This window comes from Ruditapes philippinarum, unplaced genomic scaffold (genome assembly GCF_026571515.1).
Source record: "Ruditapes philippinarum isolate M1 unplaced genomic scaffold, ASM2657151v2 ctg2607_1_1_1_1, whole genome shotgun sequence".
Classification (NCBI taxonomy): domain Eukaryota; kingdom Metazoa; phylum Mollusca; class Bivalvia; order Venerida; family Veneridae; genus Ruditapes; species Ruditapes philippinarum.
In genome coordinates this window covers 143,866-170,040 of record NW_026865605.1, presented here as the reverse complement: position 1 = coordinate 170,040, position 26,175 = coordinate 143,866, and the positions used below count along the sequence as shown (strand labels likewise).

At 32.6% G+C, this 26,175-nt stretch overlaps 1 protein-coding gene across 9 annotated transcripts in view; it reads left to right on the top strand.

Moving 5' to 3' along the window:
* Positions 1 to 26,175, top strand: part of LOC132729718 (FYN-binding protein 1-like) — a 56,467-nt gene that overhangs the window by 7,793 nt on the left and 22,499 nt on the right. For 6 of the 9 annotated variants that reach the window (XM_060715544.1, XM_060715546.1, XM_060715542.1 and 3 more), the window contains 4 exons: positions 13,435 to 13,528; positions 17,338 to 17,388; positions 19,304 to 19,407; positions 19,871 to 19,885. In XM_060715544.1, the coding sequence (XP_060571527.1) occupies positions 13,435 to 13,528; positions 17,338 to 17,388; positions 19,304 to 19,407; positions 19,871 to 19,885 (264 nt within the window). The remainder of the gene's footprint in view (positions 1 to 13,434; positions 13,529 to 17,337; positions 17,389 to 19,303; positions 19,408 to 19,870; positions 19,886 to 26,175) is intronic. The other 3 variants (XM_060715543.1, XM_060715540.1, XM_060715547.1) reach the window with 3 other exon arrangements.

Sequence of the window (26,175 nt, the reverse complement as noted above, 5' to 3'; positions counted from 1 at the left end):
GCATAGGTAGATACTGAACAAATTTGCTTCTCAGATCCTAATTTATGCAGCTGTTTCTGTGTATCAGGTTTTCATTTTTAGCTCACCTGTCACAAAGTGACAGGGTGAGCTTTTGTGATCGCTTTTCATCCGGCGTCCATTGTCCGTCCGTAAACTTTCACTTTAAGTGACATCTCCTCATAAACCACTAAGCCAATTTCATCCAAACTTCACAGGAATGTTCCTTTGGTGGTCACCTTTAAAAATTGTTCAAAGAATTTAATTCCATGCAGAACTCTGGTTGCCATGGCAACCGAAAGAAAAAACTTTAAATATCTTCTTTCAAAAAACCCAAAGAGCTAGAGCTTAGATATTTGGCATGAAACATCTTCTAGTGAGTGTCTACCAAGTTTGTTCAAATAAAAGCCCTTGGGTTAAAAGTGGCCCTGCCGGAGGGGAGGTCATTGTTTTTCATTATATGTGTGTAGTAAAAACTTAACATCATGAAACATCTTCTAATGGGTGTATTCAAAGTTTGTTCAAATAAAAGCCCTGTGGTTTAAACTGGCCCCGCTCCGGGGGCCTATATACAGGTGAGCGACCTCAGGGCCATCATGGCCCTCTTGTTTGTTCTTGTCATTGTTACATCTTCTGTGTCAGCTGGATAGACTTATATATAATATATTTTAATTATCTTTTTAATAATTATCATTATGAGTATTATTGCATTGCTCCAGATATGAGTATTTTATTTGTTAACTTAGTTTTGTCTTGCAAAGGGTTGTAAAAACTTTATGAAAGAGTGAAAATATAAAAAGGAACATTTATACTAAATTGTAATTTATTGTAAATATCTGTTTTACATTTATACAGTAGTATAGACCTGGTAGATAATTGTCTATAGGGAAGAAATTTTGATTTGTCTTTGTGTGAGGTAGATCAGGACACTACACTATAATTTTAAATGTTTTGTAACTTTTGTCAAAATGTATAACATTACTGTCTTGTTGCTGCACTGGGTAAATTATACCACTCTAGCCCTAAATTAGTTTTTTGAAACTATTTTGGCCACTTTAATCAAGTTGAATGGATATCTCATTATCTGATACCTGTATTGTAAATTCTTAAATTTTAATACTTATTTGAGCCATGTCACGACAAAACCAACATAGTGGGTTTGCAACCAGCATGGATCCAGACCAGTTGTGCATCCGCGCAGTCTGATCAGGATCCATGCTGTTCGCTATCAGTTTCTCTACTTGTAATAGAGTTAGTTAGCGAACAGCATGGATCCTGATCAGATTGCGTGGATGCGCAGGCTGGTCTGGATCCATGCTTGTCGCAATCGCACTATGTTGGTTTTGTCGTGACACGGCTTATTTAATAATTTTTTATGAGAAAAAAATGTGTCTAATTGGTAACTTATTTACATGTGATAAGTTATCTATAAATGGTCTATTGCTGTTCACATCAACATTTCAGGATCTACATGAAAGTCTTTCGTATGTCTGCCTTTTTATCATTCTATTTAATGAAGCTTTTTTTTTTTCATCATTCCTATCTGGTTTTATGACTGTTTTATTGCACACCAATCCACATATTTTTTTCAGAGAATGTTAATGTAGAAAGATAGGTTAAAAGAGTTGGAAACATTGATGTATTACAATCAACATTTTACTTACCTTTGTCATCATGTAAAAATCTTGCCAGTCTATCATTAAAACTAGTTGTGTTGATACATTGTATGAAAACATGTTAGTACTTAGTGAGTGTTGAATAAAAATCAGTTGATTAAATGCATTATTAAATATTCTATCAATATTTCGGACAGTTGTTTCTGACAGTTGTGTATCTTTACTTTTTACTGTTGAATTTCTTTATGTCAGTAGGGCGCATAGGGGTGTTGATGATATAATAAGTGATTAATATCAGAAATGTATCTGTATACAAGACATAATTATGTTCAATTAATGCCATTGCAGTCTTAAACTAATTGAACGAATTGTCACAGTTATCTTAATAAGGTTGTTTCATAATAAAATATTTACCAACTTCTCAAAATAATGTGTAATGAATATTGAATAACTCTGCCTTTTAGTTGCCCCTGTCTCAGAGATAACCAAGTAAAGGCATCTTTTGACAGAGAGCTAAAACTTCCCCAGGTATTGTTGAACACATGTTAAAATAATTAGTTGTATGCCAGAAATGATTTTAGGGTTTTTGGCAGGATTGATAGGGTCTCGTCATAGTTGAGAGAAAAACGTACATACAGAAAATTCCTGAATTTACAATGTCAAATCTTGACCAGATGTATCTATTATTTCCTGCACGTGGTAACCATTGTGAACAAAATTACCCCACAAAAGAATGTAGAAATAAATAAATATGAAGACAGAATGAAAGATACATAGAGAGAAACATATGAGTGACAAGGAATTAATTACCCAAAGATAATTAACAAAATTATCTAACAAAATACTTAGGTTTGTCCAAATTTCTTCATTTTAGATATAATGACTTGCTGACATGACTAGATTTTCCAGGATTGATCAGGAAAATGTCAGGTGCTCTGCTGGGAACAATCTGTACTGGGACTTATTCAACTTTGTGAAGCTCATGAGATGATAAACATTTCAGAGAATTCAGTGTCTCAGTGCAGAATACTGGCATAATCATTTGAATTAACATTTTTTTGTTAAAGTTAAATTCAGTGTTTCTAGCAAAAATCACAATAGTTATAAAATTACAGTTTCCTGCTTTAAGGCCTAGAACTAAATAGGACTAATGTTTACTGATATATATATATATTTATTTATGACACAGATTTCAATGAAAAGAATTCATGACTTGTATACAGAATGAATTATGTTTTTTCCATATTAATTTTGTAATTTTTTTTATAAGCATTGCATTTTCTTCTCTCTCATAAATTATGTTCTCATATATTCTCACATTTTTCCCCCAGTCGGCCTTGTAGACAGTACACTAATGTGAAGGTATCATAGCAATGATATGATCATTCCTGTAAATAAAATCATGTAGATACAGAATGTGAAAATTTACACCAGGAATGCAGAGATGCTTGTCTATAGACTTCATTAACATTGGAACAATTAAGATAAAAACTGCAGTTAAGATAAGGGATCTAATTGTAACTGGGTAGGAATGTTTATTATTGCTATAAAGAAGGGGTAGCAATAAAGTGCTTTAACTCAGTCTCACATCAGGGTGAAGTTTAAAGACATAGGGAGAAGTTGAAAGGATTGATTTAATGTAAAAGAAATTTTTCTCTTACAATATAATATTCACATAATTATGTATACTGGGATCCTACATATTACCGGACAAAATATGATGTTGTTTCGTTGTAACTTTTATTTAAAATAATAGAAAAGAATGAAATTTTACCCAAATAATTGTGGGTTATTAATATACGTAAACATTCCTTTATCAAACATAAAATTAAACATTTGACCGTAGAAATGTGTCTTTAAAGTAGGGCATTAAAAGAGGAAAAAAATCATGTAGACAACTCAATTTACCAGACATTGTGTTTCAAAAATTTTTGAAGTGTTAAATTGAAATTAAGCAAGGAAATTACGACTATTGAATGGCAATGTTAAGATACTGGAAAAAAACCAGTATGTCACTAAAAATAGACACAGCAGCCATGTTTGTTACGAAGAGGCCAATATAGGGGTGTAATTGAAATAAAAACTATTAACTCAATTAACATACTGATTCTTCATGATCCTGAAAAGTTTGACACATTTTGATATTCAAATGGAATTCTGTTCTTTCTCATACAGTTTCCTTTTGATCATCATGTAGCATGTTGCAAAAGCCATAAAGTCTATTTTTTGTACATTTCATGTAGAGTTTCCTCTCATGGGCCTAACCCATTTCCTTATATGTTTTTTACTTTTAATTTGCATTTCTTTGTTAAAGACAACAACAAGATATTGTTTGAACGAAATAAAATTACTTTTTATCCTTAACATATGTAACGATTGTCTCCCGAGTTAACTTTGAGAAGAATTAAAAGTAAAATCTATCTAAAATAAGTTAAATAACCCATTTAAAGGGCCTCAATTTTCGGGAATGCGCAGAACAGATTATTCCCCCGCATGACCAGGTCATGGAATAACTAGTAAACTAAAGGGTAATAATTGTTAGTAAATAAAGAACTGAATCAACAATATTTGCCTGAGAGTGGTTTTGTTGTTATTTACTTTGCAGTAGAAAGTGTGTGTACGATTCAGACTGGATGATTTTTGAATTGAAGCAAAAAATAAAGCCTTATTTGACAGGAATAGATTTTGTCCAGTAAACTGATTGTCCGGTAAACATGTAGGATCCCAGTATAGAATAGAATTGTCATTTGAAACAGACAAATGACCCTACAGCTAGACAAATATGGAACATGACCTTTGACTTACAACCAATGCATGATTACTCCTTAAACATCAACAACAAAAATACTTTCAGAACTTTTATCCTCATAGTGTTAAGCATCCATGATTGGATGGCAAATATATGACCAGACATAATTTAACCATCAATGAACTATTTTGACATCCATGTATAGACCATCAGCTTTGTCACTATGAAATTCAGGTTTTGTTGCGAAAAGTCTATGACAAGTCAGACAAGTCCATCCATGAATTATTAAAGAGACTTGACCATCCATGTACCTATATGAAATTTTACCTTAAAAGTTTAATTGAGGTTATTGTAAAATTTGTCACTAGTGCACTTTGATATCATGACTTTTGACCTTTATCTTTGGGACAATAAACAGGATATTGTTCACTACATGACTGTCATCTTTAGAAGTATATTTTTGTATACTAGTAATTATTTCAAAATCCATCCATAAATAGAGGATATTGAATGAGCGTAAGACTTAGTTCAATACTGAATTTATTGCACGAGTTGAATTAAATTATATTATGCGAGCCATTGGTGAGCATAATATTATTTTATTCAACGAGTGCAATAAATTCAGTAATGAACTTACACGAATCTAATATTCTATTTATCACATACCCAAAATAAAGACCGTTTAAAGTGAAATAAGAGTAATTTTTCATTAACGCACCTATAGTATAACGCTAACATTTAGCGCATCTTTAAACTATGTTTGTATAACGCTAATGAGGTCACGTCAAAATATATGCACGTAGTCGCAAAATCGGCAAGGGTGTGTGATAAATACATGTATCAAATTTATGCACAACACACCTTCATCTAATAATGACTTTTGACAGACAAATGTGACCTTGACCTTTTAGCTTGAGACCTTCGATTCAAATGTGCCACACATAGTATCAGTCAGTGCTACACATGAGCATGTATGCGAAATTATTTCAAAATCCACCTTAATCCATACCTTAATGCCCGGTATGGATGGACGCAGTGTGGATGGATAAAGGAAGGATGCCCTTTCTTAGGAGATAGACATTAATGTCATTATATGGTTGTTCTTTCAACCTGTCCTCACAAACTACTTTTTCAATACAAAAAACTACAATTTCTGAGACATAATGTTAACTTGCACACAAACTGTAACATGTCTATAAATTCCCCTCAGATTGGGTAAAATGAAGGATGGACACTGTACTGAGCCTATAATTATGCCTCTGCCATTTTTTTGCGGTGCATTATAAAGTCCTCAAGAAATTTTGTATAAATTATTAAGTTTTTATTTGATCAGGATTTAAAAGGTTACCATAGTGATGTGTTGAATACAACAGGAAGAATATTTTTAGATAGAGGTGATTTGTACATGGACACTTATCATACTTAAGATTTTGTTTCTTTAATCACTTGAATGTTAACGTCAAAATATGTTAAAATACTTCCTTTTGCTGTTCATTGTCCCGAGACAGGCTGTTGTTATATATAATATTGGTGTACTTTACTCACATTTTATATAGAATATGAATGTATTTGTGGTGAATTAAATATCTGCAATTTATCATGAAGAATAATCTAATTGTCAGACGACAAACTGCAACTGTCCAAATGTTACCATTTACAAGGGTAGAGTTTAAAGTAAATGAGATAAATTCGTATTGAAACTTTACCTAAAGTCAACATTTCTTCAATTACTATAACAATTTTATGAACAAAATTTGAATATGTCATCAGCAAAACTGTGGGTATTTTAGCTCCATATAGCTCCTATACTCAGAGAAATATTCTTTAAACTAGAAAACCATTATATAAAAACTTAAGGTTAGGAAAAGTAACATAGTCATATTTGATATGTAATATACTTCATGATGAAAGTATAATTGAGGAATATGTTGTACTTTGTCCTTTGTTTCCTGTTGTACTCAGGACTGTTTAGTCTACATCACTTAAGATACATTTCCTTTATATCTCTTTATCAAGCTAGTATCTTTTGTTTATTATTGCCGACATTTTGAACAAATATGTCTAAATTCTAGGTTTTAGTTATTGTAATTTTTGCCTTTTTTCACCCTTAACAAAAATTGTTTAGCCTTTACCACAAAATTACTCTGCCTGCACAGTTTTGTTCAGTCTGACCGTAAGATTTTTACTGTTGGTAGCTTAGATTTTGTAATTTCATATTAAAAACCCTAAAACTTTTGATGGACTGTTCCATATTTTAAAGAACTTGGGCAAGTCTATTACACAAATAGAGCAGATTATTAGGTTAAACTGATAATGTACTGTCAGAATTAAGAATTTGAATGAGAAATGTAATTACAAAGTACTTCTGTGTGAAGTGTCAAGTTCAGATATGCTAAAAATGAAATGTTACATGTATTTTTCTTTATCAAAATGACAAAGGAATCCTTCAGATTAGAAAGGGAACTTTAAAGGGATAAGTCCAGTCTTGAAATAATTTAAATAGATGTGCAAGTATACTATCTGTTTGATATGACAGTGGTAGACCAAGGAGTCATTTAACCCATTACCAGATATATACGCCTTCTTCACCACCCCCCTTTTTGCTTTCTCAAATGGTGAAAAATTGCCTGCATTTATTTAGGCCCCAAAACACTTGTTTTTGTTTGAGAAATGTTGTTTAAAAAATTGACCACTTTTTCTGCGCCGTCCCCCATCCAAAAGATACATCAGGGGGTTGCCAGAAGGGGGATGTATTGAAGCAGTTTTATAGCAACTTGAACTTGTAATGGGAGACTTTTCAATGAAAACAGCCATATTTCACAGAATGCTCATGGGGTAATGGGTTAATAGTTCTTGTCTAATATGAAATTATTAGGATTGCTGTGGCATTAATTTTATCATTGTCATCTTGCAAAAAACTTTAGTATAGCCCAGTTTTCAAACATTTTAAAAGTTATCAATATGAATCTTGAAATATTTGCTTATCATGGAAAGGTACAGTTGTTAGACAAGGGGCATAATTATGAAAGCAATATTTTTGGAGTTATGTCCCTTTTGAACTTGTTTCATATCCCTTGTCACTGCTATATTTAACTAAACTGCATAGCTTTTCCATATTTTCTTAACACTACAAGTGTCGCTCTTATAAAGGTGACAATCTGCTTTAGATATTGTGTCCTCAAACTCTTGTTACACAAGAGTATTAATTGTCCTCACAGCCTTTAAGAAAAAATCAGAATGCTGAAGTTAACTAGGTAGGAAATAGCAAATATCACAACAGTATCACAAATAACTGTTTAAATTTCAAAAATAATGTACAACAGCATTTGGTTATGATCATGTTAAAATTATGTTATCAACATTATTATTTCTTGTATTACAGTCACTTTAAAAGAAAAAGAAAGTGATGGAAAATTGTGATGTTGTTTTCATTGAGATTTTTTTTAAGGTTTTTAAATCACAAATTTTAAAGAGAGTTAGTAAGATCTGTAAAGATGAAATGTTTCTATTTGATCATGTTGATAAGTGAAATTTACATTGGACTCACGTTGAAAATGTTTCGCACATGTTTGATAAGAGCATGAAAAATCACATACAGCTAAGAACAGATATTTTTTAAGAGGGCAACAAACCACTAAATTATCAAATCTAATGGTGGGGAACAGACTACCAAATCATTTAGTAAAAAATTTAAAGGGTTTTTTCTCCTGTCACCAGGAAAAATGAAAGGTCTTGTTATCCCCCGCCGAAAATTTTCGGCGGAGGATATAGAAATAGTCTCCGTCCGTCCGACCTTCTGTCCTTCCGTCCGTCCTTCCGTCCGTCCGTCCTTCCGTCCGACATTTTTGTCCGGAGCATATCTCTAAAAGTATTTGAGTTATCAACTTGAAACTTCATAGGTGGATAGACCTCATTGAGGAGGAGTGCAGTGCACAAGAATGATAACTCTACCGTGCATGATTTTTGAGTTATTGTCCTTTGTTATTTTTCAAGATTGATTTTTGTCCAGAGCATAACTCCAAAAGCCTATGAGATATTAACATGAAACTTCATAGGTGCATAGATCTCACTCAGGAGGTGTGCAGTGCACAAGAATGATAACTCTACCTTTCATAATTTTTGAGTTATTGCCCTTTGTTATTTTTCATACCTAATTTTTCACCTGAGTGGAGCATAACTCAAAAAGTGTTTGAGATATCAACATGAAATGTCATAGGTGGATAGATCTTATTGAGGAGGAATGTTGTGCCCAAGAATGATAACTCTTCCCTATACAATTTTTGAGTTATTGCCCTTTGTTTTTTTTTCATGCTATTTTGTCCAGAGCTTATCTCAAAAAGTATTTGAGGTATCAACTTGAAACTTCAAAGGTGGATGGATCTCATTGAGGAGGAGTGCAGTGCTTAAGAATGATAACTCTACCCAGCATTATTTTTGAGTTATTGCCCTTTGTTATTTTTCAAAATTAATTTTTGTCCAGAGCATAACTCAAAAAGCCTTTGAGATATCAAAATGAAACTTCATAGGTGCATAGATCTCACTCAGGAGGTGTGCACTGCACAAGAATGATAACTCTACCTTTTATAATTTTTGAGTTATTGCCCTTTGTTCTTTTTCATACTTAATTTTTCAATTCAATTTTTTTCTCAAAAAGTATTTGAGGTATCAACTTGAAACTTCATAGGTGGATAGATTTTACTGAGGAGGGATGCAGCACACAATGATAACCTACCCTGCATTATTTTTCAGTAATTGCCCTTTGTTATTTTCAGCCATCAGTATTCACATAGGTTTCAAATCTGTAATCACTATAGCCATCAGTTTTCATTACCAAAAGACCTCTTAAAATGGAATTATTCCGCTCTATTACATATACATTCTTCCGATGAGCAAACACATTCGGCGGGGGATGGCCATGTTGACATGGCTCTTGTTTATTATAGTGTCACCCCTACTAAAAGGGCCAGCCATTTTTGACTTTTGCTTGCATACCTGGTACCTCCCAACTCCTACAACTATGCCAGGCGCCTGAGGCGGATAGAAATCGGTAACCATTCATTTTACCTACCTTGCGGCTCACAAAGCAGCCATTTTGGAACAGGTTCCACGAGAAACATTTCATCCTTCAATTAACGCTCCCTGTGGGGCTCGAACCTTCAAACTCCTGATCCGAAGGAGGAAGCCTTAACCACATGTTAGACCAACGGTACTGGTCCTGAAAATACTGCAAGTGAAAGATTTGAAAAGACTGAATGTTGATCCACTGATGTGTTTTATATTTTCATTAAATGACTGACCTTGCTTTTGAAATTTTTAGCTCACCTGTCACAAAGTGACAGGGTGAGCTTTTGTGATCGCTTTTCGTCCGGCGTCCGTCCGTCCGGCGTCCGTCCGTCCGTCGTCCGTCCGTCCGTAAACTTTTGCTTTAAATGACATCTCCTCATAAACCACTGAGCCAATTTCATCCAAACTTCACAGGAATGTTCCTTTGGTGGTCACCTTTAAAAATTGTTCAAAGAATTTAATTCCATGCAGAACTCTGGTTGCCATGGCAACCAAAAGAAAAAACTTTAAATATCTTCTTTTAAAAAACCATAAGAGCTAGAGCTTAGATATTTGGCATGAAACATCTTCTAGTGAGTGTCTACCAAGCTTGTTCAAATAAAAGCCCTGGGGTCAAAATTGGCCCCGCCCCTGGGGGTCATTGATTTTCCCTATATGCATATTGTAAAAACTTTAAAAAATCTTCTTTTAAAGAACCGTAAGAGCTAGAGCTTAGATATTTGGCATGAAACATCTTCTAGTGAATGTCTACCAAGTTTGTTCAAATAAAAGCCCTGGGGTCAAAATTGACCCTGCCCCAGGGGGTCATAGATTTTCCCTATATGCATATAGTAAAAACTTAAAAAATCTTCTTTTAAAGAACCCAAAGAGCTAGAGCTAAGATATTTAGCATGAAACATCTTCTAATGAGTGTCTACCAAGTTTGTTCAAATAAAAGCTCTGGGGTCAAAATTGGCCCCGCCCAAGGGGGTCAGTGATTTTCCCTATATGCATATAGTAAAAACTTAAAAAATCTTCTTTTAAAGAACTCAAAGAGCTAGAGCTAAGATATTTAGCATGAAACCTGTTCTAATGGGTGTCTACCAAGTATGTTCAAATAAAAGCCCTGGGGTCAAAACTGGCCCCGCCCGGGGGGGGGGTCATTGATTTTCCTTATATGTGTATAGCAAAAACTTAAAAATCTTCTTTGGAAAAACCCAAATAGCTAGAGTTTAGATATTAAGCATGAAACATCTTTAAGTAAATATCTACAAAGTTTGTTAAAATAAACGCCCGGGGGGCAAAACTTGCCCTGCCCCATTGTTTTTAACTATCTGTGTATAGTAAAAACTTTAAAAATCTTCTTTTAAAAATGCCAATGAGCTAGATTTTAGATGTTTAGCATGAAACATCTTCTTATGGGTGTCTACCAAGTCTGTTCAAATAAACAAATAAAAGCCCTTGGGTAAAAATTGGCCCGGGGGTGGGGGGCCTATATACAGGTGAGCGACCTCAGGGCCATCATGGCCCTCTTGTTATTGTTTAAACATATATACAAATCAAATAAAAAATTATGACAAAATGATAAAACACAAGTTGTTATTATTATGATAATATATCATGATTATTATTTGCAAAATTTGCAAAATTTAATATACTTTATGTCATATATTTAAGTCAAACGACATGAATGCAATAATTATGAAATATAAGTTTGAAGTAAATATTAGACTGTAATTGAAACAAAACAAATATTTCTTGTGACCTAGTAGCCATAATTATGTTAAATTGTATGGGGAATACCTGTTCACATTTTTGTTAAACCATAAAAGATTTAGAAATGTGATAGAATACTTACCTAAAGCAATGGGAAATTCCCATGTCATTAAATGGTTTATTTCAATGATCAAGTTTCTATTCACTGTATAATTTAACCACCTAATTACAATGCTTAAAATATCATGTACATTATGTACAGTGTTTATTCAAATTATAAGTTTGCAAATTTTGCAAATTCAGATCAAATTGTAAAAAAATTAACATGCATTACATGTATGTTAAAAGATCTTATCATCCCAAAAATCATTCTCAGTTAAAATATTTTCATTGATTATTATGGGATAAGATGCTGTTTCAAACATGGGAAGGGGAATATTACAAATATACATATAAATCAGCTATATGTCAATGTATAAAACACTAATGAAGCTTACACCCCAGTTACACAGAGCCATCGGTGATTGATCGGTAGTTTTTTTAGCCAAATTATGGAGTGAACCGATGACAACGTATTTAACACCGATATCACCTATTGGTCACTTGTTTTCCACCTATCAACTGCTATTGGGGAAAGATAAGTTTCATCGGTGAAAAATTACCGATTGGGATTTTCAAACATGTTTAAAATTCTCGATCGGTGAAAATATTTTACAAATAACCGACAGCAACCTATATCACGAGATATGCAAGCTCTTAATCACCGATATCGCCGATCGGACAAAGATAACCAAATATGAATCACCGGCCATATCTGACAGAAATTTAAGTGTTTAACCACTGATGACTAGCTATCAAACACCGATTAATCAGCGTTACGCCCGATTTAGCTCCGATTTGCAAACGATGAAAACCGACAGTATTTCAGCATTTTCATCACCGACCCAACCCCGTTTGAGTTTGCTTTCTGTCACCAATGGCCGTTTACACAGAAAACCAGAAATAAAATCACGCATGACAACCGATCATAACAGCGTGTAAATTTAAAATTAAATGACCGATTGGGGACCGACCGTCTGTGTAACTGGCCCCTTAGATCTCCTTCTCAATGTTAAGGATATTGGTATAATTATTATTCCAATATCCTTAACATTGAGTAGGAGATTATTAATTACTAAAGATGATATAAATGTCTGTAACAAGTTATAAAATGAATGTTACTACTTTGCATGTATCTGTATAATTTAAGTGTTCAATGTTTAATTGATATTTACTGTATCAATATTGCAGCAGTAGTTATCACAACAAGGGACTGTTATGTTTCATGTTCACAAGGATACACTATTTGTGCACCATATAAATGTCAAGTGGTTTGTTTTACAACCAGTTTGTACATTCCCTGAATGTCATATCGTCCCATTAATGACAAATTACATGTATATTATGGTCAGTAATTGGTCATTCTGTCAATCATTAGAAATGATACCATTAAGTAAATAACACCTGATTTATCTTAATCAAACTGTTCTAGGCTAAAAATTTAGAACCAAAATTGATATACAGAATTTTCCTGTCTCAAAAGTATACACTTAATTAGTTATATTATGCAAGTCTGTCTTTTAAAATAACTTGTTCCATCTGTTTAGAAAAGAATCATTATTTTATAATTATGTAACATTTATAAATTAAGTCTAAAAGTGATCATGACTGTAAAAAATAAATAATAGTTTGAGTGCTAAGAAGAAAAACAGAAGTTGTTTTAGTGAATGATTATTGTCTGATTATTTATAAATTACCATGTTTCTAGTTCCTCTATTTCTCATATCATAGAACCCTGGCACATGATTCCACATATTGAAATTATAAGCAGTGGTACAAATATTGTAGGCCATTTACATATTTTTGAACATAAGTTTGTAAAAATCAATTGTCATAGATGTAAAAGAAAGATTTAAATCTAATAGAATTCTAGAATGATTTTTAAAAAGATTGTACAAAGTATCATATAGTGTCTCTGCAGACTGCGATTTTGTTCTATACCCTCAAAAGGTTCAGAGGTAATAGTCCTAGTAATACTTGTAACTAAAGTTGCTTTGACCTATATAGTCCTCTTGATTTGAAAATTGTTTTATAAAATTTACATTCAGAATATTTCAGCTTTAATTCCTTTAAAATGATCAGATGATTACTGCATGTCGGCACTCATAAAAGGAGAAATATTAAAATCCCCATGTATAACTGGTTTTAAAAAGTTATGTTTTTGATGTTTAAATTAAGATAACATTTTACCATTGTTATTTGTGTTGTTTATAGTTACCACAGAGAAGGAACAGCATGGATGGACAGAGGTGGAGGAGACTTATGATGATTGTGGGAATCTACAATCTACACGTGCAGTTTCTCTCATGTAAGTTACCACATAATGTGTCCTCCTGCTATGTCTTTTACATATAAGTTACCCCAGTATGTCTCGATCTTTCATGTAAGTTACCTCAGTATTTCTCTTTCACATAAGTTTTTTCATTCTCTCTGTATGTAAATTACTAAGAATGTTTCTGTAATGTAAGTTACCACAGGATGTTACTTTTATGTAAGATAGCACAGTATGTTTCCTTTCATGTAATTTACCTCAGTATTTCTCTTTTATGTAAGTTACCGCAGAATATTTTTCACATGTAAGATATCACAGTATGTTTCTTTCATGTAAGTTTCGACAGTACATATTTTTCACGTGTAAGATATCACAGTATGAGTCTTTCATGTTTGTTACCACAGTATAATGTATGTTATCATACACCTTCACACAGTATAAAACAATTTCTTTCATGAAATTTGCCACAAATATGTTTTTATGCCCCCGCCATGTAATGGCCGGGGCATATAGTGTTACCCTGTTCCGTCATTCCGTCCTTCCGTCCTTCCGTCCTTCCGTCCTTCCGTCATTCTGTCATTCCGTCATCATCAGTTTCCGTTCATTATCTTAAGAACGGTTGGGCACATTCAACTCAAATTTGACATATGGATATGTCATGAGAAAATACAGGTCAAGTTCGAATTTGGTCATGGTTCGATGATTTTTGGCAGAGTTATGCCCCTTTTACTTTGAAAATAATATGAAATTTCAGTTTCCGTTCATTATCTCAAGAACGGTTGGACACATTCAACTCAAACTTGACATATGGATATGTTATGAGAAAATACAGGTCAAGTTCGAATTTGGTTATGGTTCGATGATTTTTGGCAGAGTTATGCCCCTTTTACTTTGAAAATAATATGAAATTTTCAGTTTCCGTTCATTATCTCCCCAACGGTACAACACAATCAACTCAAACTTGACATATGGATATGTCATGAGAAAATACAGGTCAAGTTCGAATTTGGTCATGGTTCGATGATTTTTGGCAGAGTTATGCCCCTTTCACTTTGAAAATAATATTAAATTTTCAGTTTCCGTTCATTATCTCCCTCAAGGTACAACACATTCAACTCAAACGTGACATATTGATGCGTCAAAGGAATGCGCAGGTCAAGTTCAAATTTGGTCGTGGTTCGATGATTTTTGGCAGAGTTATGCCCCTTTTACTTTGAAAATAATATGAAATTTTCAGTTTCCGTTCATTATCTCCCTCAAGGTACAACACATTCAACTCAAACGTGACATATGGATGCGTCAATGGAATGCGCAGGTCAAGTTCAAATTTGGTCATGGTTCAATGATTTTTGGCAGAGTTATGCCCCTTTCACTTTGAAAATAATATGAAATTTACAGTTTCTGTTCATTATCTACCTAACAGTGTTACATATTCAATTTTAATTTGACATATGGATATGTCAAAGGAATGGGCAGGTCAAGTTGGAATTTGGTCATGGTTTGATGGTTTTTTGGCAGAGTTATGTCCCTTTCACTTTGAAAATAATATAGATACATCTTAGGAATAAGCAGTTTAAGTTTGAATTTGGTCATGGTTCAATGATTTTAGACAAACTTATCTTTCCTGAATGTTGGAAAAATTTTGAACTTTCAGTTTCAGCACTCATTCTTTTAGCCATTATTTTGGCTACAAATATGCAATATGCTTTTTCTAAAGGTTAAGACTGAATAATTTCAGTGCCTTGAACGTTGTATGGAAATGGTTTGTGTTAACATTGAAAAGTTTTAAGGGCTTTGAACTTAAAATGAAAAAAAAAAATTAATGCACCATCTGAAATTTTGGCTGCATGCGGGGGCATCCGTGGCATGATGACACATTTCTAGTTATCATTTTAGTTACCACAATATCTCACATCACATTATATATTTGTAATGGAAGTCATCCGACATACATGTATATGAAATTATTTATTGGTAATAACAAATAGTAGGGCTGGTTACTTTAAATCTGTTAGTGAATAGTAGATCTCATAATAGAGTTCATTATGGATCTCAGACCACAGTTTCTGTCTACCTCAAGTAAAAGAACAAGGCATTATGTTTCAAAACCATTTGCTAAGCTTCTTGTGTTTGAATTGACGGCAATGTTTAAAAACCATTTGCTTAGCTTTTTGTGTTTGAATTTAGGGCAATGTTTCAAAACCATTTGCTTAGCTTTTTGTGTTTGAATTTAGGGCAATGTTTTAAATCCATTTAACTTAGCTCTTTGTGTTTGAATTTAGGGCAATGTTTCAAAATCATTTGCTTAGCTTTTTGTGTTTGAATTTAGGTCAATGTTTTAAATCCATTTAACTTAGCTCTTTGTGTTTGAATTTAGGGCAATGTTTAAAAATCATTTGCTTAGCTTTTTGTGTTTGAATTTAGGGCAATGTTTTAAAATCCATTTAACTTAGCTCTTTGTGTTTGAATTTAGGGCAATGTTTCAAAACCATTTGCTTAGCTTTTTGTGTTTGAATTTAGGGCAATGTTTTAAATCCATTTAACTTAGCTCTTTGTGTTTGAATTTAGGGCAATGTTTAAAAACCATTTGCTTAGTTTTTTGTGTTTGACTTTAGGGCAATGTTTCAAAACCATTTGCTTAGCTTTTTGTGTTTTAATTTAGGGCAATGTTTCAAAATCATTTGCTTAGCTTTTTGTGTTTGAATTTAAAGTTTAATTGTTACAGCAGCAATGTAGATGTATTAGATAATCAACTCAAGTTATTGTTCTGTAACAGTTTTCAGTTTTTTCCTCATCCTTGATGTCAAGAAGATTATGACCTTTTTCAGTTTTCTGGAAAGTAAGAAGTGTACAGTTATGATGATAAAAAGCCAGCATAAATTGAGAGTATAATAATTACTTAATGACCTAAACAGCATCATGTATTGATAACATTTACTTGAAAATATTTAACAATGAAATTAATAAAAAAGAACCTCTGTGATAATTGTTTCGTGGTAATAAAGGTAGATGATAGAGAATTATGATATATTTACTTTGATGTTAGCTTCCTTTGATTGTCTGCCAGTAACTAAATGTTTATACCTGTATGATTGAATAATACTGCCTGATAAATTACAACTATGGTATCAAAACTTTCATAACTTCTTTACAAATTCTGTTTTATTGTGTTTTGACAGGTGTGAATATTGGTATTTCTGTGTTAATGTACTCTAGATAGGTTAATAATTGGCAGGTTAGGAATAATTTAAAAGTTTTGGCTAGTGGAGAAAAACAATTGCAAGTAATCATTGAAAAAGTTTGTGAAGATAAAAGATACATTGGGATGGAACAAGAATTTAATCAATGCCTTGGGTCTAGATTATAGGTTCATACCAGTGCATTTTTAACAAAGAAACTGTCTTTATACAATCTCATTGTCTTATAAATCTCATTGATTGTCATATGTGTAATGGATCATGATCTTTAGTGGATGCTGGTTTGAAAAATTCTGCAATCATCCCATACTTCTCTACAGGTGATTGAATTCTAAATAGACTGTTTTAAACAATTATTAATAATCAGTCAATCTTATTAAATTTTCTTCATCTGTCATGTTTTTATGTACACCTAGCAGTAATTATGACAATGATAGAAGCAACATAAAATCACTTGATAGACTGGTATAATAAATAGACAAAAAGTGACAAGAAATATCATTGTAGTAGTGATGGTAGTTGTATTCTTTGCTGTAGAATATGCCAGAATTTAAACAAAGCTTTTACTATTTTTTAATTCTGCTTCTACAATTTAAATTGTAAATGTAATATTGATAATAATTGCTTGTATGTTTGTAAACCTTTCAGGGGCAACCGCCCCAAACCTAAGCCACGCAAAAGTAAAAAAGTGCCTTTAATGTGAGTATTTGGCAACATACATCCAACCCCAAAGTACCTGTACATGTAAAACCAGATCTTGATCCTGAAGTGCTTTATTTTATAAAGATACAGAAAAAAATATAAAAATTTATAGTGAGCTTACCAGTTATTTATTGTTTTTGTGTGTGTCAATTATAAACTGTCAATAACCCTTAGCCTGAGGTGGTAAAAAATTCTACCCTTGTGATCAGTGCAGACCAAGATCAGCCAGTATACCCATGCCATCTGATCACGGTCTGCACTGTTGGCTGTTCTATCAGTACATAATTTGAAAATTTCCCTAAAAATGATGAACACTGTGAAGTTATTAAGTGTGGTGAGGGTGCACCTGTCATATTAATCTCTGAGAAAGGTGCTTTAATATTGAAATTTCAGAATCTTACATTATCATGAACAATTTAGACCAGGGGTCACAAAAATTCAACAAGTGTAAACAATATATAATTATGTCTTTAACAATTGATATCAAGATCTGGTTAAACCATGTTAAAGCAATTCCTGTTATATATATATTTGCATTATGATATTTATTTTATTAGAAAATAAAGCATGTCACATTTTAGATTATTACCATGAAAATTTTATTTTCATTTTTTTTTTTTACCATTTTGTAGTTTGTGTTGACAAAGATATAATCATTTGTGTATAATTTACAACCTGTTACCATAGTAAAAATATGTTGATTGTTTAGTAAGATTAATTTCAATGTATTTAGAGAAAGGGGAATTTTTCATGATTTTTGTTTTCCCACTGCACTGCTTGCTATGCACTCATGCAATTTAAGTTTAGGGGTTATGTGAAAGACTGCTGTATGGTTATTTCATTGTTTATATACTTTGATACATGTATGTAAATATATTTGTATCTAAAATGTTTTGTTTAAGCTAGAAATTCCAGTATTATAGTAGATTATTATTATAGTTTTTAAGTTTTGTTTGTAAATAATGTGTATGAAAATGTTTTGTTTATTCTGCATGGTACTTAATTTTACATTTACTTTATCTTTAGTCATGAATTAATGTAGATTTATTGGATTATCCACACAGAACATTTAATTCTGGTCATAAATTAGTTTTATTTGTCAGTATGCTGTTGAAAATCGGGTAAAAGTCAATTGACTTCACAAAAAATTAGACGAGTGTGGACAAACTTGCATATTTTAAATAAAGTTGTAAACAACAATATTGTTATGATCATGTCCTCATGACCACAATTTATGATTTGTTTGAATGATTGAAATATTTATGTTTTACTTATTTAATTTGTTATGATTTATGCATAATTTAATAACAAATGAAAACACTGCACATGCATGTATCTGACAGATATTACAACAACAACATTTAAAAGCCTTTAGATTACAATAGATACTGTATATTTGACAATTTAATGTGTAAATGTTTAACAAGTTTAAATGAAGTTAGAATTAGAATTAATTAATGTGTCCATCATAATTATTTAAGTTTAATTGATTTTTATGAATGTTGGGTATTTTTCATCACTTGCACTAGCTGTTTTAAAAAAAAGTCAACAAAGCATATTGGATCAACCTAAACATGACATGTTAGATAAGGTCTTGTGATATTATTTCATGTCAATGGAATGTCACTTAGTTAAACATCAAAGATAAAGATACATAGAATATATATTGAATAAGTGTACTAGTTCAAAAATACATTTATTGAATGAGATGAATAAAATCATATTACGCAAGTTCAATATTGTTTGTATAATGCAAATATTTAATATTTTTACACTAGCATAATATTGTTTTCATTCCTGGGCCATGGTTTATATCAGATTTAATCTAACAATGATATATATATTAATTTAAATATCATTTTAAGATGATTATTTAGCCTCTTACTATGATTATGGTGTATCATATTTCCAGTGAGCCTATGACCGAGGATGAGGAGCTGAGTGAGGCACAATGGAATGAGGCTGGTTTTAACGGTGTCTCTGATTCTACAGCTGATCTTCCTGCCCCACCTCCAGGTGAGCTTTATCTATCTCAGTCTATGAAATGATAGATTGTTGATGAAATAAGTTTCATCTGTTTATAACTCCGCCTGCTAGGTGGTGACTGAATATACCCATGTCACCTATGTGCAGGCCAAGATCAGTTGGAAAGATAGATTACTCATGCAATCAAATAAAAAAATTCAAAGTCCCTTGCTTGTAACCTAAATCCACATTATTGATGGGTAAGAGATTCTAAGTCAACCATTTCAATTTTATTAGTTAAATTTATTGATTATTAAACACTTTGAAATATCCTTAGCTTAAAGTTTCTATTATAAAAGTTCATTTTACCCAGATTTTTCACAAATTCAGTAAATTCAAATTTTTCAGTAAATTCAAGTTAATCATGTATGGTATAAAATGTACATATACTAATAATGTGATTTCATTTGAAGGTAGTTGTTTATAATTTACTTATTGTCAAATACTTGTCTAGGAGACCAACCTAAGGGTAAATATTTGAATACAGGTTTATTTAGTCAGTATATTCAATAGTTAGCTTATGAAACTTTTATTTATCTTTTACAAAATGCCTAAACAGACTGCATGGCTTATATAGTTTACATACATCACCATCATTTTGACAAAAATTATATAATATTTATGATTATGACAATCATTTCTAATGATTCTCTACAAATTCTTATTTTTCTTCAGTTTATGGGAAAGATATTTTCAGAAGCATAATTTATTCCAATTTTCAGTTGTCATATATGAATTGTTGCAGTACATATAATTCATAAAATTATATTTTATGAAGTATTCAAGTACATTATGCATTATTCATATGTTTTTGTATATGGAAAAGAAAAGTTTTCATCTTTTTAAAATGATGTATAAATGAGAGATACACTTAATTTTATGGTGTAATTCACATACTTTGGTTATGTATAAAATCTCATCAATGACAAGCATTGTTAAAATTGTTTATCATCACATGACCATTATATGATGCTAGCTTATCATGCTTATCATATATGGATAGAAATTATCATATTTTGTATATGGCAGAACATTTACTTATCTATGATTTACATTTACTTATTTATGATTTATATATGGCAGAACATGTACTTATCCATGATTTATATATGGGAGAACATGTACATATTTATGATTTATATATGGGAGAACATGTACTTATCCATGATTTATATATGGGAGAACATGTACATGTACATATTTATGATTTATATATGAGAGAACATGTACTTATTTATGAATTATTTGTATCGGAGAACATGTGCTTATTTATGATTTATATAAGGCAGAACATTTACTTATTTATGATTTATATATGGGAGAACATCTACTTACCTATGATTTATATATGGCAGAACATGTACTTATCCATGATTTATATATGGCAGAACATTTACTTATCCATGATTTATATATGGCAGAACATGTGCTTATTTATGATTTATATACGGCAGAACATTTACTTATCTATGATTTATATATGGGAGAACATTTACTTATCCATGATTTATATGTAGGAGAACATTTACTTATCCATGATTTACATGTAGGAGAACATTTACTTATCCATGATTTATATATGAGAGAACATGTACATATTTATGATTTATATATGAGAGAACATGTACTTATTTATGAATTATTTGTATCGGAGAACATGTGCTTATTAATGATTTTTATATGGCAGAACATGTACTTTTTATGATTTATATATGTGAGAACATGGTTGTACTTAATTATTTAAGATTTATATATGTGAGAATATTGTACTTATTTATGATTTATACATGGCAGAACATGTACTTTTTATGATTTATATATCCTACTCGCGTCGGCGTCCGCGTCCAGATTTCAGATTAAAGTTTTGGTGCAGTAAAATATTTTTCACTGTAACTTTGTCATTTCTTAATGTATCAAATTCAAACTTCAAATAATGTTCCTTATCATCAACCACATCTTATGTGACTAGGTTCATAACTCTAGCATCAATATTTTCAGATTAATCTCCCCTTGAACTTAGAATTTTCTTTAAAAAATACTATTTTTAGCTCACATGTCACAAAGTGACAGGGTGAGCTTTTGTGATCGCTTTTCGTCCGGTGTCCGTCCGTCCGTCGTCCGTCCGTAAACTTTTGCTTTAAATGACATCTCCTCATATACCACTGAGCCAATTTCATCCAAACTTCACAGGAATGTTCCTTTGGTGGTCACCTTTAAAAATTGTTCAAAGAATTTAATTCCATGCAGAACTCTGGTTGCCATGGCAACCGAAAGAAAAATCTTTAAATATCTTCTTTTAAACAACCCTAAGAGCTAGAGCTTAGATATTTGGCATGAAACATCTTCTAGTGAGTGTCTACCAAGTTTGTTCAAATAAAAGCCCTGGGGTCAAAATTGGCCCCGCCCCGGGGGGTCATTGATTTTCCCAATATGCATATAGTAAAAACTTAAAAAATCTTCTTTTAAAGAACCCAAAGAGCTAGAGCTAAGATATTTGGCATGAAACATCTTCTAGTGAGTGTCTACCAAGTTTGTTCAAATAAAAGCCCTGGGGTCAAAATTGGCCCCGCCCCGGGGGTCATTGATTTTCCCTATATGCATATAGTAAAAACTTAAAAATCTTCTTTTAAAGAACCGTAAGAGCTAGAGCTTAGATATTAAGCATGAAACATCTTCTAGTGAATGTCTACCAAGTTTGTTCAAATAAAAGCCCTGGGGTCAAAATTGGCCCCGCCCCAGGGGGTCATTGATTTTCCCTATATGCATATAGTAAAAACTTAAAAATTCTTCTTTTAAAGAACCAAAAGAGTTAGAGCTAAGATATTAAGCATGAAACATCTTCTAGTGAGTGTCTACCAAGTTTGTTCAAATTAAAGCCTGGTGGTCAAAATTGGCCCCACCCCGGGGGTCATTGATTTTCCCTATATGCATAATAGTAAAAACTTAAAAAATCTTCTTTTTAAGAACCATTAGAGCTAGAGCTTAGATATTTGGCATGAAACATCTTCTAGTGAATGTCTACCAAGTTTGTTCAAATAAAAGCCATGGGGTCAAAATTGACCCCGCCCCAGGGGGTCATAGATTTTCCCTATATGCATATAGTAAAAACTTAAAAATTCTTCTTTTAAAGAACCCAAAGAGCTAGAGCTAAGATATTTAGCATGAAACATCTTCTAATGAGTGTCTACCAAGTTTGTTCAAATAAAAGCCCTGGGGTCAAAATTGGCTCCGCCCAAGGGGGTATTTGATTTTCCCTATATGCATATAGTAAAAACTTAAAAAATCTTCTTTTAAAGAACTCAAAGAGCTAGAGCTAACATATTTAGCATGAAACATGTTCTAATTGGTGTCTACCAAGTATGTTCAAATAAAAGCCCTGGGGTCAAAACTGGTCCCGCCCGGGGGGGGGGGAGTCATTGATTTTCGTTATATGTGTATAGCAAAAACTTAAAAATCTTCTTTGAAAAAACCCAAATAGCTAGAGTTTAGATATTAAGCATGAAACATCTTTAAGTAAATATCTACAAAGTTTGTTCAAATAAAAGCCCGGGGGTCAAAACTGGCCCTGCCCCAGGGGTGTCATTGTTTTGAACTATATGTGTATAGTAAAAACTTTAAAAATCTTCTTTTAAAAAACCCAATGAGCTAGAACTTAGATGTTTAGCATGAAACATCTTCTTATGGGTGTCTACCAAGTCTGTTCAAATAAACAAATAAAAGCCCTTGGGTAAAAATTGGCCCGGGGGTGCCTATATACAGGTGAGCGACCTCAGGGCCATCATGGCCCTCTTGTTTACTGTAACTTCTTTATTTTTTAAGGGATGAACTTCATACTTCAAATATATGTACCTTATTATCAATCACATCTTATGTGACAAGGTTCATAACTCTAGCACCAATATTTTTAGATTAATCTCCCCTTGAACTTAGAATTTTCCTTAAAAAATGTTATTGTTTACTGTCTCTTATTTATTTCTTAAGGATCAACTTCATACTTCAAATATATGTATCTTATCATTAACCACATGTTATGCGACAAGGGTCATTACTCTAGCACCAATATTGCAAGAATTATGTCCACATAAACTTAGATTTTTTTACTTGAAAAATGTTATTTTTATGCCCCCGGGCATATAGTAATTGAACCGTCCATCCGTCTGTCCGTACGAGGTTAACCTAGAGCGGCAAGTTGGATTTTTCTTAAGTTCTACCTGTACCAATGGCTTCATAATTTACAAACTTACTAATCCATACAAAGTTTATGATCTGGGCAAGTTACATAACTATGGCTTCCATTTGCACAAAGTTATGGCCCTTTTCAGCACTTAGAAAATGAATAACCTCAACCGGCAAGTTGGAAATATCTTATGTTCTATCTGAACTAATGGCTTAATAATTTTCACACTTACTTATCAATACAATGTACATGATATTGCCAAGTTATATAAATGTGCCATCCATTTTCCCAGTAATTTCCCTTTTTATCACTTTGAAAATAGGGCCTTGTATGGTTAACCTATTCCGCCAAGTTGGATTTATCAAAAAATTTCACCTAATTACTTAATTATACCCCCACCACAAAAAGGGGGGGCTGCTATAATGGATTCGCTTTGTCGCGTCGGTCGGTCCGTCTCCATTTTCGTGTCCGCTCTATAACTCCTATACCAATTGAAAGATTTTCTTCAAACTTGGCTCAAATGTTCACCTCAACAAGGGGATGTGCAGAACCCATATTGCCCATGTGTCAGTTCAAGGTCAAGGTCACAATTGAAGGTCAAATATCAAACACTATCAAATATTATACAGTATGTCGTGTCCGCTCTGTAAGTCCTACACTACTTGAAAGATTTTCTTCAAACTTGGTTCAAATGTTCACCTCAACCAGGGGATGTGCAGAACCCATGTCGCCCATGTGTCAGCTCAAGGTCAAGGTCACAATTGAAGGTCAAATATCAAACAATTAAATATTACACAGTATGTCGTGTCCGCTCTGTAAGTCCTACACTACTTGAAAGATTTTCTTCAAACTTGGCTCAAATGTTCACCTCAACAAGGGGATGTGCAGAACCCATGTTGCCCATGTGCCAGCTCAAGGTCAAGGTCACAATTGAAGGTCAAATATCAAACAATCAAATATTACACAGTATGTTGTGTCCGCTCTGTAAGTCCTACACTAATTGAAAGATTTTCTTTAAACTTGGCTCAAATATTCACCTCAACAAGGGGATGTGCAGAATCCATGTTGCCCATGTGTCAGCTCAAGGTCAAGGTCATAATTGAAGGTCAAATATAGAACAATGTAATATTACACAGTATGTCATGTCCGCTCTGTAAGTCCTACACTAATTGAAAGATTTTCTTCAATCTTGGCTCAAATCTTCATCTCAACCAGGGGATGTGCAGAACTTATGTCACTCTTTTGCTGGCTTAAGGTCAAGGTCACACTTTAAGGTCAAAAATTGACTTAGAAAATATTCTTAAATTTTAACATTTATTTGAATATTTCTAAATCTAGAAAAGGTATTTGCTTGAAACTTAAAATATTTTTGAAGGGTCACAATTCCAATATGCTGTTCGTTCAAGTTTCATAACTCTGTATTGCATTTTACCAAAGTTATGCCCCTTTTTAAGTCTTCAAATTTACATACAATCAAATATTAGACAATACCGGGTATGTTGTGTCCGCTCTATAAATCCTATACTAATGGAAGAATTTTCTTCAAACTTTACTCAAATTTTCACCTCAACAAGGTTATGTGCAGAATCCATGTCACCTTTGTGCTGGCTTAAGGTCAAGGTCACACTTGAAAGTCAAAAATTGACTTAGAAAATGTTCTTAAATTTTAACATGTACTTGAATAATTCTGAAACTAGCGCAGGCATTTGCTTGAAACTTAAAAGATAAATGAGGTGTGGCAAATAAGATATGCAGGTAAAGTTTCATTACTCTGTATTGCTTTTTGACAAAGTTATGCCCCTTTTTAAGTCTTCAAATTTACATACAACCAATACTAGATAATATATTGTGTCTACTCTATAAATTCTATACTAATGGAAGGATTTTCTTCAAACTTTACTCAAATGTTCAACCAAACTGGGTGATGTGCAAAACCCATCTTACCCTTGTGCCAGATTAAGGTCAAGGCCACACTTGAAGGTCAAAAATTGACTTATAAATAAAATGTTTAATACATTGGGAAAATGAAAGGTTATTTGTAACTGTTTCGAACATGATTTGATAATATATATTTATACTATTACCTGTACAATTAGTCTTTTTTTCACCAGAGATAATTTCTTTTTATGTATTTGTGCCACATAAGTTATTCCCTTAACCACCTTTCCAAGTGGTCTTCTGTCAAGGACATTGGTGGGGGTATTAATCGCATTCAGCGATAGTTCTAGTTTATTTAATGATATCTTTCATATTTGTAGGTGGATACCTTTAACGGTCCTCTAATTTTTTGTGGCTTAAGGCGTCTCTAGGTCAAGGTCACTTGTGTAAAATAATAAATCTAAACATTTCTGCTCATACAGCCTTTATTTTTAAGTTAATGTCTTTCATGTTTATAATAGTCATACCAAGGGAGGTCCTCTTCCTTTTCCTTTAGTAAGGGGTCATTTGGGTTAAGGTCACCAATGTTAAAAGATTTTTTACACTTTTACAGGTGTATTAACCTTATTCTATCGACAGATGTCTTGTATATTTTGTAGGAACATAAAATTGAGGTATTCTCATTTGGATGGAGGTAGGGTCAG